Raw genomic sequence first — 18,332 nt, forward strand, 5'->3', positions numbered from 1 at the left:
GCCCCTCCTGTGACCTGGCAGTGTGGAATTTCCTGCTCAGTGACTCTCCTGCACCGATTTCTGCAGAGTTCCTCTGGTGTGTGTTACTCAGATGCCATCTTGCTGAAAGTCAGGAATAAATTTTAAGAAAATCGAAAACTGCCTTGGCAAGAAAAGCCCCCAAAAATTGCATCAAGGAATAAGTTTCTATTGTAACAGTGCACTTGCTTCCATTTTGGAGGAAGCAAGGACTCTTTTGTGAGACCGTCACTGGGAAACTTGTAACCATCTACCTGATCTTACTCCTTCAGACTTCCTTTGTTTGCAGAGCTCTAGAACCATTCAAAGGAACACAAAGTGAGTTCCTTTAATGGTGCCCAAACAACTCTTTTGATGTGTAAATCAAAAGTTTAGAGAATTCTTTAGAGAAACTTTGAGATGGAAACACTTCTTTTAGAAGTTCTTAGACCTTGTAGGAATATATGTGGAGGAAATGGTAGCTTCAGATTTGATATTTTTGTATAATAGATGTCTCTGTGATTTTATAGCAATAGTTTTTTTCTTAACTTCATATGTGCTAGGGAAAGTACGAAGTACTTTTATAATTGTTACCTAGCTAGTCCTCAAAGCAATCTTAAAATATAGGTACTGGTATGTATAAGGTAACTGAACAAATAAGAGGTAAGGTAGAATTTGAATCCTAGGCTCTTTGATTTTAAAAATTATTTCTCACTAGATAAGTTAATCTCCTTAGCCACTCCCCTCATTTGTAGCAACTTTCTTTATACTTTGTATGTATTTAACATCTTCATTAATAACTCCCATGTCTTAATTACCTCCTTATCCCCATGACCCATTATAATTCAAGGTATATAAGAGGCATTCAGAAAATATTTGCTGGTTAAATTCATGAGCTATCAGATCCCAGTGACCTATTATTATTATCTGTTAGAATTGCCTACACCTGCAGTGCTTTAACTTGATTAATATCTGACCTCTAGACACATTTTCTGGTCAGACCTGCAGAGCTCCTGCCATTAAGTCCTATGTAAGTCTGGTGTCAGGCCCTGACTTTTTTCACATTCTCCTGTCTTGGTGAAAGCAACAGCCATGACGCTTTGGTCCCTGAGATGTGACATCCTAAATGTTTTGTTCTGGCTAGAAGACTAGGGTTTGGATGCTAGGGATACATGGTTCATTCCTAAGATTGAAGGAAACAGACATATAAAACACATTCTTACTTGATTTTAGCTGACATGAGAGTCTAGGAAGGTTCATAAATATCTCACATGAATGGTTTTGACATTGGCAACTATATCCATATTTTATCCTGAAAAAAATGAACCAGTTATTGATAGTTATATCATCAGCTTAAAATAATGATAAGTTCTCAAATATGGGGAATCTTAGTAACCAAGGCTTGTCATTGTTGGGGACTTACTTCATAGGTCATCAAACACTCTTTGGGGTTAGCATTCTGGTTGGGAGTTCTTCAGTTCACAGAGTCTTGACCCAAGGTGGGAGTTGTCTTAAAAAAATCACTGATGTGGAGTTGGTTCCAATTCCCAGCAACCCTATAGGACAGAGTAGAATTGTTTCCAACAAGACTTCCCATGGTTTTAATCTTTACAGAAGCATATTGAAGCCACCTGTACCCTTGAAAATTACACCCCCAGGATTGGAACATGATCTTGAAGGCCAGAATACCTTTTCTGACATCTAGATTGACACGTTACACTGTTTTTTTTTTCTTCAGCTAACTAGATTCTTGCAAAGCGTGTTGGCTTACCACATGCCTCTTTTTCAGTACTCCTAGGGATATGTGGAGACTAAGATAGGCATTCTGACCACAAAATTTTATATTCATGGATTTGATTGGTGTATGAAAATAACAGTCCTTTACCATTTGCATCAAATTCTCGATCTTCTTGGCGGATTACTCACTGGATTAGGTTTGCTCAGCACCAGGAGACCCTTCTTCTAAGATTCCTGGAAGGAACTCAGTGCGTGTTCATGTAATGATGTCAAGAATGATTCTCCTACTTCTCTTCTAGAGTCTATTGACAGCTTCATACTTGTTACCCACCTTAGCCTCATGCAGGTCCAGGTCCCCTACTGATTACACTTCACCCAGTGTTCTCTTAAGATCCCTGGTATGCAGTGGGTAAGCACTAGTCTCTTAATTGAAAAATGGCAGTTCAAACCCACTCCATGGGAGAAAAATGTGACAATTCTGCTTCCATAAAAACTTACAACCTTGGACACCCCATAGGGGCAGTTCTACTCGGTCCTATAGGTTCATTATGAGTTGGAATTGACAGCAGTGTTGTTGTTTGTAATGTTCTTATTTCATGAGGTGGGAAAGGCAGCCCCATTTCCCTTTTTGTATACTATTTTCCTTTTACTCTTTAGCTTTTTATTTTCTAGTAAGGGATATTATTCCTCAGCACATCCTTAAGACATTTCTTTCCTTTTTCTTTTTCCAATAAGCCCTCCAAATGATCCCCTTCCTCCTTCACACTATCAAAGCCACCTGTGGGGATTTCTAACACTACTCTTCTGTTGTAGATTGGTTCAGGTATATTTTGGGGCTGCAGCTAGCTTATTTCTGGTCTGTAGTAAGAAAGCAGGGCCCCAGGTTTTGGATTTTTATATGTATAGTCACCTGCACATTGCAGGTGAGTTCAACTTAAGTCTTGAGTGATTGTCTTGAAGTCTTAGATCATTATTGGAAGGGCTTATTCATCTTAGTAGACATTTTAGGGTTAAATGGAATCTCAAAACAGCATAGTCTATGCTTAGATCCCTCCAACTGCTCTCTGGGAGGAAGATGAGGCTGTCCGCTGTCATAAAGATGTATAGCTATGAAAACCCTATAAAGGGCAACTATGTGTCAGAATCAACGTGATGGCAGTGGGTTTTTTATGGGGCGGGGGATATGATTTCCCTGCCAACTGACCTTACAACCACTACCCTAACACTTACAGTGACTGACTGAGGTAGCCTGCCCTTTATCTTTAATAGTCCTAAGTGTTATCAGATCCTTTACTTTAGATTGAAATTGGCAGTCATGTTCTCTTCCAATCAGACAAAATCTAATCCCTAACACCAATCCTCTTCAGATCTGCGACGAGAGCCCTTACACTCCCTTTGAGATTGAGTTTTTCCCGCATGACTTACTTCCCTTCTTTGATGACTCTTCCTACACCGCTGGTTTCTTCCCCTTGCCCAAATCATTTATGATTCTAGGTCTTTCCCATAAAAATCAATACTAAGAACTGTTCACTGAGTGCTTATTATATATGAAGGTAAGTAAGACGTATTGCTATACAATCTTAGAAACCTTTATTAAATAAAAATACCAAAATTGGAAGAGTTTGTTTTTCTAAATATCCTCCACCAAAGTTTATACACTTTTGTGATGTTTTCATCACTGTAACCCTTTTCTGAAGAATTCTGGACTCTTTGATTTATACCACATCAAATCACCAGGGACTTGTATTCCTTTAAAAATGTTCCTTGAGTTTGGAGAACAACAAGAAGTCTGAAGGGGCAAAACATGGGTGTAGAGTGGATGGAGTAAGGTTTTCCTGTAAAATTCTCATAGGACAACTCTTGTTCCCCTGAAAGAATGATCAGGTGCATGTTGTAGTAGAGAAAAAATTCCTGACCTTTTTCTCTCCAGTGAAATTTCATTTAAAAAAACTTCTACACCCTTATGTTCTTTGAGAAGTCTGTCAAGATCACCCTTTTGGGATCCCCAAATAACCTTGAGTTGATCTCTCAGCCCTGAACGGATTTAACAGATCACTTTAGAAGACACTTTTATGTATTATTAGAGCTTGTCAGCAGCCAACCACTGATCACAGAGACACATCTACACTTGTTTATGAATAAACCTGTGCATGTATGACCTGAAACAGTAGTAGGAATACTCTTTTTTTTTCATGGAACATAACATTCTTATTTTTTTGGAGTTTTGGTGGCATCCCCTTTTCCTTTTTTTTTTAAATAATAAAAGTCATTTTATTAGGGGCTTGTACAACTCTTATCACAATCCATATATACATCCATGTGTCAAGCACATTTGTACATATGTAGCCCTCATCATTTTCAAAGCATTTGCTTGAACCCTTGGTATCAGCTCCTTATTTTCCCCCTTCCTCCCCGCCACCTCTCACAAACCCTTGATAAATTATAAATTATTATTATTTTGTATTACACTGTCCAATGTCTTGCTTTCACCCACCTTTTTGTTGTCTGTCTCCCAGGGAGGGAGATCCTTGTAATTGGTTTCCCCTTTCTACCCAACCTTTCCTCCACCCTCTTGGTATCGCCACTCTCAACCCTGGTCCTGAGGGGTTCATCTGTCCTGGATCCCCTGTGTTTCCAGTTCCTATCTGTACCAGTGTACATCCTCTGGTCTAGTCAGATTTGTAAGGTAGAACTGGGATCATAATAATGGTTGTCTGGGGTGGGGAGGAAGCATTTAAGAACTAGAGAAAAGTTGTATGTTTCATCATTGGTATACTGTACCCTGACTGGCTCATCTCCACGTGACCCTTCTGTAAGGGGATGTCCAGTTGCCTACAGATGGGCTTTGGGTCTCCACTCCACACATACCCTCATTCACAGTGATAGGATTTTTTGTTCTTTGATGCCTGATACCTGATCCTATTGACACCTTGTGATCACACAGGCTGCTGTGCTTCTTTGGTGTGGGCTTTGTTACTTCTCAGCTAGATAGTCACTTGTTTACCTTCAAGCCTTTTAAGACCCTAGATGCTATATCTTTTGATAGCCGGGCACCATCACCACATTTGCGTATGCACCCACTTTGTCTTTAGCAATCATGATGGGAAGGTGAGCATCATGGAATGCCAGTTTAATAGAACAAAGTGTTCTTGCATTTAGGTAGTACTTGAGTGGAGGCCCAATGTCTATCTGAGTAGTAATATTCTTTAACTTATAGTGGTTACACATTAGACTGTGATCTGCATGGTCTGCAGCTCAAAACTACCAGCAGCTCTGAGGGAGAGAGACTGGGCTTTCTATTCCTATAAACTGCTACTGTCTTGGAAACCCACAGGGGCTCACTATGAGTCAGTGTTGACTCAAAGGCAGTGAGTGCATTGAAAAGCCTGTGCTGGCATATAGATCCCTGGCTTCAGGTTGCTTTCACATAGGGAGAAGAGAGAGTGGATACCAATAGGACCGATTCAGAGAGGGAGGTCTCCTGGTTTTAGCTAGCCTCTTTGTGTCAAGCCTTCTTACCTTAAACTGAGCACCACATTGAAAATTGACCCTTTGGATTATAGCTAAATCAGGGATGAAAATTAGGTAAATTAAAATAGAAAAAACAAAATAGCATGCATCAATAATTGAGCATTTCAAATATATCTGACATCGTACAAAATTTAGATACTCTATTAATTCTTTATATGACAAACAGACTCTGATTCATTTCTGTTATCTTGCCAAGTGTTGGTCTTCTTTAAAATACAATACAATGATCTTGAAAGCTCATTGGCCCCTCTTTAAACTTTACAAGCATGTTATGAACACAAGTTGTTGAAAGTGAAAATTCCATCATTTAGCTTAGTCTGCATAATGCCAGACAATCCACAAATTTTTTTCTCCCTTCACTTGAATAGAACACATTTTTTTTTTTTACTGAATTGACTGACTGTTTAGGTTCTTTGTAGGCACAGCCTTAGCAAAGAAAACTAAAAAATTGCTTTTGGAAGAGAAAATTGTAGTAAGTTATATCTCATAAAACCGTTCTTATGTCCCATTTCTTGAAGAAATTGCTGAAAATTTATCTTCTAGTCCCAGTATATGAGACCTTTTTTTGCTTAAATAAAAGCTCAAGGATTTTCAATATCAGAGTTGTTCCATTGATTTGTCTTACTTCTAAAAATAAAATGAAAACTTATAGCCAAAGGAAATCTCATGTATTAGTTAAATACTAATGTATTTGAATTTATTTTGTTTGTTTACATTATGTCTAATACCTATGTATGTCCAGTCTTTGGAGACACATCCTATTAGAAGCTTTTTGATTTTCTAATATTATCTTTTTATATCTAAAGCTCTGTTTAAACATAATTTCAGAATTCTATAGAAGAAGAGCTATTAATCTTTTGGTTTACATAAAGATGAGTTACATTTGCAATACATGATCAGTTTCATGCCTCTGAAATGTGAATGACACCATTTAGCCTGTTAGATGGTAGGTTTATTTTACTAACACATGTTTTCAGATAAATTCATAAATGGGAAGAAGTAAATGTGAGTAAATGTTTGTTCTATTTTGGGTTTTGTTTAAGCTAAAATAATTAGAATTCGGCCAGCCAAAAAGAAATTAAGTTTGAAATCTAATTCTTCTCAGGGAATGTTGCAAGCGGCTCTGCAGCCTGCTGTCTCAGAAGCGCTGCGGCAGCGCTATTTCAGCAAGTGTAGCGGCTGGCTGATGGGGGCACAGAGAGACTCCTAGTGAGTAACGGAGCGCCTGTGCTTTCTGAGTATAGTTATTGCCAAAGATTTCTAGGGAAATAGATAAACCAGGAATTGGAGCAAGATGTAGTACTCAGAATTCTCTGTTAACATCTGTGATCATATAAGACTGTTTATTGATAAATTGACAAGAAATTAAAGGTTTTTGCTCAAAGCTATGAGAGGAATAATTGTTCTTAGACACACAGCCATGCAGTAAATCCAATATTAGACATTATGCTGAACATCTATGGGAATATGTGTTTGGTAAAGGTTGAAGGATATAGAGTAAGCATTCTCCTAGGAGTGTTGTTCATAATGAAGAAACTTAGATACAGCTAATAAACCTTATGTTATGAACACTGCTTTCCATTTCTTTTTAAAAAGTACCATAAGTCAATATTCTTAATGTGTGCATAACATGATACCTTACATATCTGAACATGGGACTTTTCTAAACCTGCAGAGAGAAAGCACGGTTTTTCTAAATGGAAAGCTTATTTGCAGATCTGTTCCACTACTTTGAGTCACTGATGGTTACAGACGTCACATTTAACCTGAATGGGAGACATTTTCGTTCAGGTCTGCAGGCCCATCATTTTGCAGAGTGTATGGGTGAATGTTCTGACTTTTTTCATCTTGCTACATAGACTTGATAAGCAGATCAAACATTTCTAGGAGTGTGTGTGTGTAGTGGCCTCAAATGTACTTTCCCTCTCAGTGTGCCTGTCGGGAGGATACTTTTTAATAGACATTTCTTCATGTTCAAAATTACATTTCAATCACAGTAGGAGAATAAATGTACATCTCCTTATACCACTTGGAGAAAGGTCACTCTTATTGGGCTGACTTGTTCAGTATTCCTATCGTAAAATACACTGTACCAATTAGCTGAGATAAATACATGTACTGCACTTAGTTTTTTTTGAATCTATTCACAAATAAAAATGGCCTGTAGAACCTCCCCCTTGCTTTTTGGAGCACTACCATATCAGAATTGGGTTATTCTAACTTAAGCAAAGGATAAAATGACCTGGCTGACTTTTCATTGCCTCAAAGCAGTTTAAAAAGCTTATCATATGTTCCCTAAAAGTAAGAAAGAAGTCTGATAGAAAACTTCCTGAGTGAAGAGAGTAAGGGGGCAGTGTGAGCAGCCTGTTGCTTTGGATGGAGAGTCAGGGGCGGAGTGAGCGGGTCTGTTGCTTTAGATGTGGTAGTTAGGAAGCTCTCAAAGGAGCAGAAACCACAGTGAGGGGAGGCAGCAAACATGTAAATCGTGAGTGCAGAGCACGGTGGGCAGAGGAAGCAGGCAGAGACAAATGCCTGGGGATGGGAGTGTGCTTGGCAATCAAGGAACGAACAGCAAAGACGCTCATGTAAGGGTGGTGAGGGGCATTGATACATTGATAAAATAGAGAGGTAGTAAGTTATTGGTGTATTTGGGATTGTGTAGGCAAATTCAGCAAGACATGCATTTATCCTTTATGTTCATGCTTTTAAATGTGTGTTCCTTAATCATGCTTTTTATTTAAATTATACTATTAGAATATTTTATCTTTTATAGTTTTTTAGTAAAAATGTAAGCATAGACATCTTTTAAATATAGCATTGCCTATATTCTGTACTTCATAGTTACCAGTAGTTATCACTTGACTGCCCCTGTGATCAATGGCTGCCAGGGAATATAGGTTTTTAATGAACATATTACTTCCCTGAAAAAAAATAAGCATTATGTTAGTAGAGAAAAATGGGAAAATGAATATTGGAAAAACTACTACTAATATTTATCATAAAATCCTACTGGTTTGAACATTGTAGAGGCTGATGTGGCCCATTAGTCCATTGGACTAATCGTTTCAGTGCATCATCAATTTTCATTCTTCTTTTTCCAGACAAGGAGAGGTCAATAATTGTACTTTAGATGGTTGCTTGTTTATGAGTTTTTAAGTCTCTATGTTCCTGAGACCAGAAGAACTAGATGGTATCTAGTTACTGTTACCAACTGCTACTGTTACATGAAAAGATCCTCATTAGTGTGGAAGGAAAGTATATATGAACAGAACTCAAAATTGTAAAACAAACCAGGCTTTCTTGTCAGCGACTGATAGAACTCCAGAGACAACTCAGCTCTGCGGATCAATTTTCAGCCAAATAATAGGTCAAAAATGCGGAACAGTAACACTAGTGAATACCTGAGAATAATCAACCATTTGAGATCAAAGAGGTGGCACTTACCCCAGGATAAAGTTCAGAAGGGTTAGGAAAGAAGGAGAAATGGATAGGAAGCAGAGGGAGAAAGTAGGACAGCTGATATTGCACACTGTGATTGCAATCACTGGAACAAAATGTGTAGGAATAATTGAATGAAAACTGATCTGCTCTGGATGGACATTGGGCCTCCACTCAAGTACCCCCTCAATGCAAGAATACTTTGTTCTATTAAACTGGCATTCCATGATGTTCATTTTCCTGACACAATCGCTGAAGAAAAAGTGGGTGCATAAGCAAATGTGAAGAAAGCTGATGGAGCCCGGCTACCAAAATATATAACATCTAGGTTCTTAAAGGATTGAAGGTAAATAAGCGGCCATCTAGCTGAGAAACAACAAGCCCACATGGAAGAAGCACACCAGCCTGTCTGATCACGAGGTATTGATAGGATCAGGTATCAGGCATCAGAGAACAAAAAAATCATGTCATTGTGAATGAAAGGGAGTGCAGATTGGGGACCCAAAGCCCTTCTGTAGGCAACTGGACATTCCCTTACAGAAGGATCACGGGGAGGGGACAAGCCAGTCAGTGCAGTATAGCAATGATGAAACATACAACTTTCCTCCAGTTCCTAAATGCTTCCTCCTCTCCCTACCCCCAGTACCATGATTCCAATTTTCCCTTACATATCTGGCTAGACCAGAGGATGTATACTGGTACAGATAGGAACTAGAAACACAGGGAATCCAGGACCGATGATCCCTTCAGGACCAGTGGTGAGAGTGGCGATACTGGGAAGGTGGAGGGAGGGTGGGGTGGAAAGGGGGAACCGATTACAAGGATCTACATATAACCTCCTGCCTAGGGGATGGACAACAGAAAAGTGGGTGAAGGGAGATGTTGGACAGGGCAAGATATGACAAAATAATAATTTATAAATTATCAAGGGTTCATGAGGGAAGAGGGAGCGAGGAGAGGGGGAGCAAAATGAGGAGCTGATGCCAAGGGCTTAAGTGGAGAGCAAATGTTTTGAGAATGATGAGGGCAAGGAACGTACAAATGCGCTTTACACAATTGATGTATGAATGGATTGTGATGAGCTGTATGAGCCCCAAATACAGCGATTAAAAAAAAAGGCAAAAAAATTTGATCTGCTCTGTAACCCTTCACTCAATTAACAATAAAAAGTTACAAACAACAACAACAAAAAACAACTACACTGAACTAGAAGGTTTTTCTGTAAATTCTCTTTCTCTACAGATTATTACCAAGCATTGCAAAATGAAAAGATACTCAATTTTTAAAATGAAACTAGCCAATTTTTTTTATATTAAGGCCTGACAGAGAGAACTAGAAAAAGAAATTTATAAGCTAGGTTTTATTCATGATTATAAAATGAAAGTGAAATAAAATACAATATGTCAAATTTACAGTATGTTGCAATCAAGTATGATTCATTCTACAAAATGCAAGACTAATATTAGGAAAAATTTAAGTATATTATGTCAAAATACACTATAAGAAAAAAATATGATAATCTTCAATAGAGAAGAATTTGAGAAAAGTCAGCATCTATTTCTGATTTGGAAACCAGTCTTAAATGAGTAAGACTACAATGGTATTTCTTTAGTGAAATAAAGTTATCTAGGTTTCTATTCTGATAGCTTATTTGGTTCAAAGGGCAAAAGTATATTCCATATATAGTCAGCTTTTTCCACCTGTGACTGAAAAATAGACTTTTAAAAAATACCTGAAATGGTATGGCACAGAAATATAATAACATACTCCCAGTTACTTCTGGAAGTTTCTCAAGATACTGTTTTATATGCTATGCAGATCACATTCCTTCAGTGTTTTAGCTCAGGTCATTCCAGTTTGCTGTCATACAACTGCCTGGTTAGACAGATTGCTGGGAACACTTGTAGGCTCTATGGAAAATAGCACCCATTAGTTCCTATGGATTGCAACTCGTTGTAGAGAAAACCAAAATTCTCACAACTGGCTCGATAGATAACATTAGGATAAATGGAGAAAACATTGAAATTGTAAAATATTACATTTTGTTAGGATCCACAGTCAACACTCATTGAAGTATCTGTCAAAAAATCACATGGTATATTACATTGGGCAAATCTATTGGACAAGACTTCTTTAAAGTGTTAAAGAGCCAACACATCATTTTGAGGACTAAGGTGCGCCTGACCCAAGCCATGATATTTTCAGTTGCCGCATATGCATAGGAAAGTTGGGCAATGAATAAGGACGACTGCAGAAGAATGAATGCATTTCATTATGGTGTTGGTAAGGAATATTGAACGTATCATGGACTGCCAGAAGAACAAGTATAACCAGAATGTGCCTAAGAAGTGATGACGGTAAGACTCCATTTCCTATGTTTTAGACATGCGAGGAGGCATCAGTCCCTGGAAAAGGACATCGTGCTTGGTGCAGTAGAGGGTCATGGGGAAAACGGAAGACCTTTCACAAGATGGATTGACACAGGGGCGGCGGCAATGGGCTCGAGCATAACAATTGCGTTTCATTCTGTTGTACAGAGGGGCGCTGTGGGTGAGAACCAACTGGAAAAGACCTAATACCAGCAAGTAGTTCCCATTTTAGCTATGAGACTATCAAAATGATGTTTCTAATATTATCTTTGAGCTTTCAGGATTAAGTAGTTTTATAAAATTAGGTGATCTACTTTTTTGAAATGCATAATAGGAAATAATATTAATAAGTAAAATAAAGTTTAAAATTTAAAACCATAGTAATGTATACTTTAAACCAGTATTCTAAAATCTTTTTTTGACTACAACTCACAATATGAAATACAACTTACATTGTGACTAATCACATGCATACACATTCTATATGTATGTTTATATATATTTATATAATTAAGTTTCACGAATTTAGCAAAGATCTATGTAAAATACTCTGATGTTATTTATTCTATGATGTCATTTATTCTACTTTATTTTTAAAATCAATCCATTAAATTGATTTCATACCTAAGCACTACAGTTTTATAAAATTGTAAAACACCATGCCTTTCAGCCCCTTTATGGTCCTGACTGGAAGGGTGATTCTTTTCATTGTAAGGTAAATAAGATATCTGGAGTTTAAGAATTTGAATTTGAAGGATGAGAATCCATGGTTTTTAAGAAAAGATATAAGCTGATTCTAGGAACCCACGTGGAAGGTGAATTTTGAGAATGATGAGGGCAACGAATGTATAAGGGTGCTTTACTCAATTGATGTATGTATGAATTGTGATAAGAGTTGTATGAACCCCAACAAAATGATTTATTAAAAAAAAGAAAAGATATATCCAACTTTGTTTGATTATTGTTACTTACTAACTTTTCATGCCTTGGCAGAGTGCTTTCGGTGCTAGTTGTTACGTATCCTGTCTGTAGGAGGACGGCAGGATAGACAGAGCGTATTCTAAATGTGACCGCTTTTATTTTTGCAGCTCTCATGTGTGATGATGAGTCTTGTGCATCGTTAACCGAAGGACCTCACCAGTTGAAAGTTCCTGCTTTGCCATCAACTTACCATTTAGGCTGGCTCTCTTCCTCAAACAGTGGCTCTCTTTTCAAGTTGCATTGCTATACAATTTAGCAAATGGCTGATAGCAGTGATTTGGATAAAAAATCCACAAATTGCCCCAAATGCTCATCAAATACTCCGAAAAATTTACTTGGTGTATGTTTGTGTAAAAAAAGGGTCTCACAAGTGTTGTTAGCACAAGCATCACCAACGGAAAGCACTAGTAGTTCAGAACCACCAACGTCATCAGAAAGAAGAAAAGAAAAAGCGACTGGCAAAGACACTCCCTCTGGGAAAGATTCGGTAAATATTGAGGCATCTACTGGTCAGCACAGACTACCATCCTTTTCCGAGCCCCGTTTCTAGTTTTGTCCTTATCCTGGGAGGTCTGTCTGCTGCTTGACGGTGAAAGGAAAACCTCTTACTAGTAGTAGAGACGAGAAAAATGGAACAGTAACTTCTTTTATGAACATCTTCGAATACTTCCCAGTTATTTCTGAGTATTTTTGTTTTGGACACATACGAGGAGCCCCGACTGAGTAGTGGAGTCTACCTCTGGCTGTTAATTGCCAAGGCAACAGCTTGAATCACCAGCTACTTTGCAGGAGAAAGAGGAGGTTTTTTTCTCCTCAAAGATTTAGTTTTAGAAACCCACAGGGGTGGTTCTACTCTGTCCTTCAGGGTCATTACCAGTCAGAATTCACTCAGTGGCAATGAGTTTGGTTGAGTATACAGATATATGGTAGATTGTTTTTCAAATTGAATTAAATCTGAATTCTTGAGCATTTTCTTCAGCTGATATGGAATAAAATTTATGCTTGTGTTTAAATATAAAGTGGTTGTGATTTTAATATTTAAGATAACTCTTGTCTAGTTGCAATATCAAATATACTTTACAAAATGATTTGTATTAGTTACACCCAATTAGGCCATTTTAGATAGAGCTCGCTTTATAAAGAAGAGGCATTGTGGGTTTCTAGAGTCAGCAGAGTACAACATTGGAGGGAAAGAGCGCTAAGTTCATGAAAAGCCAGGTTCTCTGCTTTCACAGTTGTATTTGTTTCTGCCGTTATTTCTGTGTTGTACTACTTGTGATACAGTTATTGCCATATAGGTGTTGCTGAGTGGGTTGTTCCTATACTGTTTTTGTTAGAAGCATATTTTGTGAATGTCTGACCAATATTTTTAGCCTGAGAAGTTTATTCTTCAAGTATTGTCTCTTAAAAAAGTGTTTTACTGTGGTTTGGGTGAAAGTTTACCAAGCAGATTAGTTTCCCTTTCAACAATTCATACATTTTATTTTATGACATAGTTGCAACTCCCTCAATGTGATGGCACTTTTTACACATCCCTCCTGGGCTCCCTGTTTCTCATTGACCTTCTTCCCTGCCCATTCCTGCTTTCTAAACTTTGCTTCTGTACAAACTTGTGACCTTTTGGTCTCATGAGGCATTGTTCTGAGATGTACATTCTCGATGGGTATGATTGTTTACTTACTTGATAGGCTGGATTGTTGTAAGGTGACTGCTGGTAGCGGGCTCAGTCCCAGGCTTGAAGGGCGTCTAACTGTGATTCCACCATCCCTCTTAGACCAGTAAGACTGGCCATTGTGATGATTGTGAATTCTGTTTCACATTTTCCCCTCACTCTGTCTAGGACCTTCTACTGTGATCCTGAACAGAGGGGTCAGTAATGATAGTCTAGCACCATCTAGACTGATCTTAGGATAGTGGAGGCTGCAGTTCTTATGATTCATTAGCTGTTTGGACTGATTGTTTCTTCAGGTTTTTGAATTTCTTATTTTTGCTCTGGTTGGGTAAAGACCCATGGCTAAATCTAGATGGCTGCTTGAAGCCCCAGTTCTTACGCACCAAGGTTATGAACAATAATTTCTTATGTATAATTAACTTAAAGTAATTGTTACATTTTGAAACAAGTAGGTTGCACTGACTATTTTAAAGAACTGGTTAAGTTCTATATTTGATGTGCAGGTTATCAAGTAGACATGTCTGGATTCAGAGTACTAGATTGTATGACTTCTTATTGTCTTTCTTAGCCTAATGATTTATTAAATTATATAGAGTTTAGAATTTGAATAAAGATAGTAAACTCTTATGCACAACAAATATGCTATATGTTCAATATTTATCAGATTATCTTAAGTTAGGGAATTTATTTTGTCAACAAGAATATTTTATTTTAAAGTTAATCTTTTCTATTCCTTTTTGATCCTCAAGTTGTCAAAACCCTCAAATGCAGAGAGAAAAACATCTCAACAATGGGGCCGGGGTAATTTCACAGAAGGAAAAGTTCCTCACATAAGGATGGAGGATGGAGCAGCTATTCAGGTATGCAAAGAGCACACTGCTATTGTTCTTAGTAGCCACTAGAAACCTTCAGGTTTCTTCTAATTAAATGGTCAATGGAAAAATTATTTAAAAATTAAATCTCGAAGGAAAGACATTAGGAGGGCATTTGTCATTTTTAAATATGTCTAAAAGTTTTTACTAAAAGTAATGAATACTATGTATTTCCCCCTCTTCATCAAGGGCCAAATGGACTTGCTGAAGTAGAAGACATGTGCAGTGGCGGCAGGGAGGCCATTTTGGTCTTTAGGCCTTGGCTATTTCTGACAGCAGGCATAGTCATTGTGTGGACCTCTTGAACATGCAGAGAAAGACCGGATTCAAATATTTTTTAAAACCAAAATTTGTTTCTTTAACATGAACTGAGCTGCAACAAGAATAAATGTGTTTGCCTTTCAATTTAATTAATGTTCAGTTCTTTAATTTTTGTTGTAAGAGATTTGTTTTGTGCGCTACTCTCCCTGTGTTGGTTTCTGGGCAGTGTCAGGCCCTGTACGGTGCTCTCAGATTTGTTTACTGTTGTTGAGTCTCTGGTCATAGTGATCCTGTTAATACATTTTCTATAATGCTGGTCTTGTTTCAGGAGTTCTCTTACTTTTTCCTTGTCTGGAAATACCTGTATTTCTCCATCATATTTGAGGAATAATTTTGCTGGATATAGGATTCTTATTTGGCAGCTTTTTGTGGTTTGTTTGTTTTAGCAGAAATGTATTCTTAAAATATTTTTTTAAATTGGGGGCTCTTACAGCTCTTATTAAAATCCATCCATCCATCCATTGGGTAAAGCACTTCTGTATATATGTTGCCCTCATCATTTTCAAAACATTTTTTTTCTACTTGAGCTCTTGGTAGCAGCTCCTCATTTTTTCCCTCCCTCCCCCATGAACCTTTGGTAATTGATAAATATATTTTTTCATGTCTTACACCAACTGTTGTCTCCCTTCACTCATCGATCATTGTGATTGGTTCCCCTTTAGTAACACCCCGCCCTTTGCTTACCCTTCTAGTATTGCTACTCCCATTATTGGTCCTGAGGGGGTTTATCTGTCCTGGATTCCCTGTGTTGCGACCTCTTATCTGTGCCAGTGTACATGTTCTGGTCTGCCTAGATTTGTAAGGTAGAATTGGGGTCATAATTGGAGGGGTTGGGAGGGAGCATTAAAGAACTAGAGGAAAGTTGTGTATTTTGTCAGTGCTATACTGAATCCTGACTGGCTTGTCTCTTCCTTGTGGCCCTTGTTACAGGGGATGTCCAACTGATTACTGATGGGCTTTGGGGCTCCACTCTGCCCTCCCCTTCATTCACATCGATATAGTTTTTTTGGGTTTTTTTTGTTCTTTGACACCTGATCCCATCAACACCTCATGATCACACAGGCTGGTGTGCTTCTTCCATGTGGACTTTGTTGCTTCTCAGCTAGATGGCCACTTGTCTATCTTCAAGACTTTAAGACCCCAGATGTTATATCTTTTGATAGCTGAGCACCATCAGCTTTCTTCACCACATTTGCTTATGCACCCATTTGTCTTCAGTGATCATGTCAGGGAACGTGAGCATCACAGAGTGCCAGGTTAGTAGAACAAAGTGTTCTTGCATTGAGGGAGTACTTGAGTGGAGGCCCAAAGTTATTTGACGGTTTTTCCCCTTTCAACATTTGATATGTGTTACTCTATTTTCTTCTTGCAGAGTGTCTGCAGAGAAGTCCAAGCTTATCCCTAGGGGTTTTCCTTTGTAGGTGACTTGTTTTCCTTCCCTATATGCCCTCTGGAGCCTCTCCGTTTCCTTGAAATTGGAGAGTTTGACGATGATGTGTTGTTATGTTTTCCTTCTAGAACCTAACCTATTTGGAGTTCTCTCAGCTTCTTGAATAGAAATTTTTTTCCTCCTGGGGATAATTGGGGAATTTCCATCTATGATTTCTTCTAGTAGTTTTCTTTGTAGATTTAAAATTTTTTCTTGCTCTGAGATCTTGCTGAGATGTGAGCTGTTTCTCCTGATAGTGATCCACATAATGTGAAGGCTTTCTTCAGCTTACTCTGCGTTTTTTGTTGATTGTTACTCTCATCAGTTATAGTCAGAGTGATTGTCTTCAAGACCACTGATTGTGAGAGAGATTTGGAGTGATTAGGGAAGCTTTCTTAGCAATTTTGGTTTGAAAAGCTTTGAAATAAATGGCTTGCTGTTTAAAAACAAACCCAAACCAAACAATACCCCAAGCTCCAAAAAGTTAAATCTCTACAAACTTCTAAATTTACCCATGAATACTTTTATATGGAAAGCAAAATATACTTATTGTAAAAAATAAGGAAAATTATAGATAGAAAAGAAAATAATGATCATTAGCTATGACCACTTTTACCATTTGTTACTTTTCTTTCATTTTTTTCTATGTAGTTTGATTCTATTTTTCTTAATTTTACCTGTTTTAAATTAAGAACTATTTCATATACTTTCTTTAAAGAAATAACCTAGGTATATTGTAGTCGAAATTGAAGCTTATCTTCCTTTATAAAATGAACAGCTCATTATAAAATTTTTAACAATTCAGAAGATGATAAAAGAAGGATATTATAATCAACTGAAATATCATATTTATATTAATATTATATAAATTATATTATTTACATATAACATAATGGGGTATTATAGCTTCCTCTTAAAATTATTAAAAACAGTATTTTATTCTTATATTTACTACTCTATGATATCAACTCAATTAGTTAAGCAAAAAATATTGGGTGAACAATTGGAATATTCCTTCACTTCTTCCATGTTTTAAAAATTCTATTGAAATGAACTTTACCCATGTTTTCTCCTGATCTCATCTCATGAGCAGTCTCTTCCATGACTTTTCCTTCTCTTTCCAGTACCAGGGATCTTCCAGGTGCACAGGGAGTGATGCGCTGGGCTGCTAGTGCAGACCAACAGTTGGCGCCCACTGGGTGCTCTGTGGGAGATATACGAGGTCGCTGCTCCTGTCAAGATGAACAGCTTTGGAATTCCCTAGGGGAAATCCTATTCTGTCTTATAGAATGGCTAGAGTCAGAAATGACAGTAGTGGGGAGTTTTCAGAGAGGGCGCTTCAAAATTTTGTGGGAAAATTCTGTTTTATTTATTTTCTGAAGTCATCTTCTATTAACTCTAATAGCATATTGTATTTTTTCCAGAACTTAAGGCTTTACAAAATATGTGATAATTTTTTTCTTTATTAGATGGTACATTTTGAGAAAACAGGATTTATATTTTATTCATTTTTATAGCTGGTCTCGCACAGTCAAGGTGAAGATTTTCTCCAGCCCCCATCCCCGTGATTTACCATGCAAACACAGTTTGCCTCCAAACAACTCCTTAAGGAGCTTGTTGATCATAGTTTCCCCAAATTTTTAGGACTCTTTTTAAGAAAAAAAATTACTCAGCATCTCCTGGAATGAAAACATTTGTATTATAACCAAGAATCCAGGATAAAATTGGGGTGCCTAATTGTGTATCCCCCCTCTACCCCCCCTCCCCATCACTCCAAAGGCCCACCTTGGGAAACACTGTAATAAGACCAGCTTGAGGGAGAGAGAGAGAAAAAAAACAATAAGAAAAACTATTTGTAAGTAAACAAGTACTAGTTTTGTTTGAGGACTAATGCATATATATTTAAGTAATTTAAACAAAATGAACAGTCACCATGGTGATTGGATGAAAGAGGCGCCAAGTACTTAGAGAGAAAAATAAATATA

At 37.6% G+C, this 18,332-nt stretch overlaps 1 protein-coding gene across 1 annotated transcript in view; it reads left to right on the top strand.

The window, feature by feature from the left end:
• Window positions 1-18,332, top strand: part of STK33 (serine/threonine kinase 33) — a 227,320-nt gene that overhangs the window by 113,794 nt on the left and 95,194 nt on the right. The window contains exons 3-4 of the mRNA XM_075548449.1: window positions 12,161-12,540; window positions 14,475-14,585. Coding sequence (XP_075404564.1) covers window positions 12,313-12,540; window positions 14,475-14,585 — 339 coding nt within the window. The 5' untranslated portion in view covers window positions 12,161-12,312. The remainder of the gene's footprint in view (window positions 1-12,160; window positions 12,541-14,474; window positions 14,586-18,332) is intronic.

The sequence above is a fragment of the Tenrec ecaudatus genome, chromosome 4, assembly GCF_050624435.1.
Source record: "Tenrec ecaudatus isolate mTenEca1 chromosome 4, mTenEca1.hap1, whole genome shotgun sequence".
In the NCBI taxonomy this organism is placed as follows: Eukaryota; Metazoa; Chordata; class Mammalia; order Afrosoricida; family Tenrecidae; genus Tenrec; species Tenrec ecaudatus.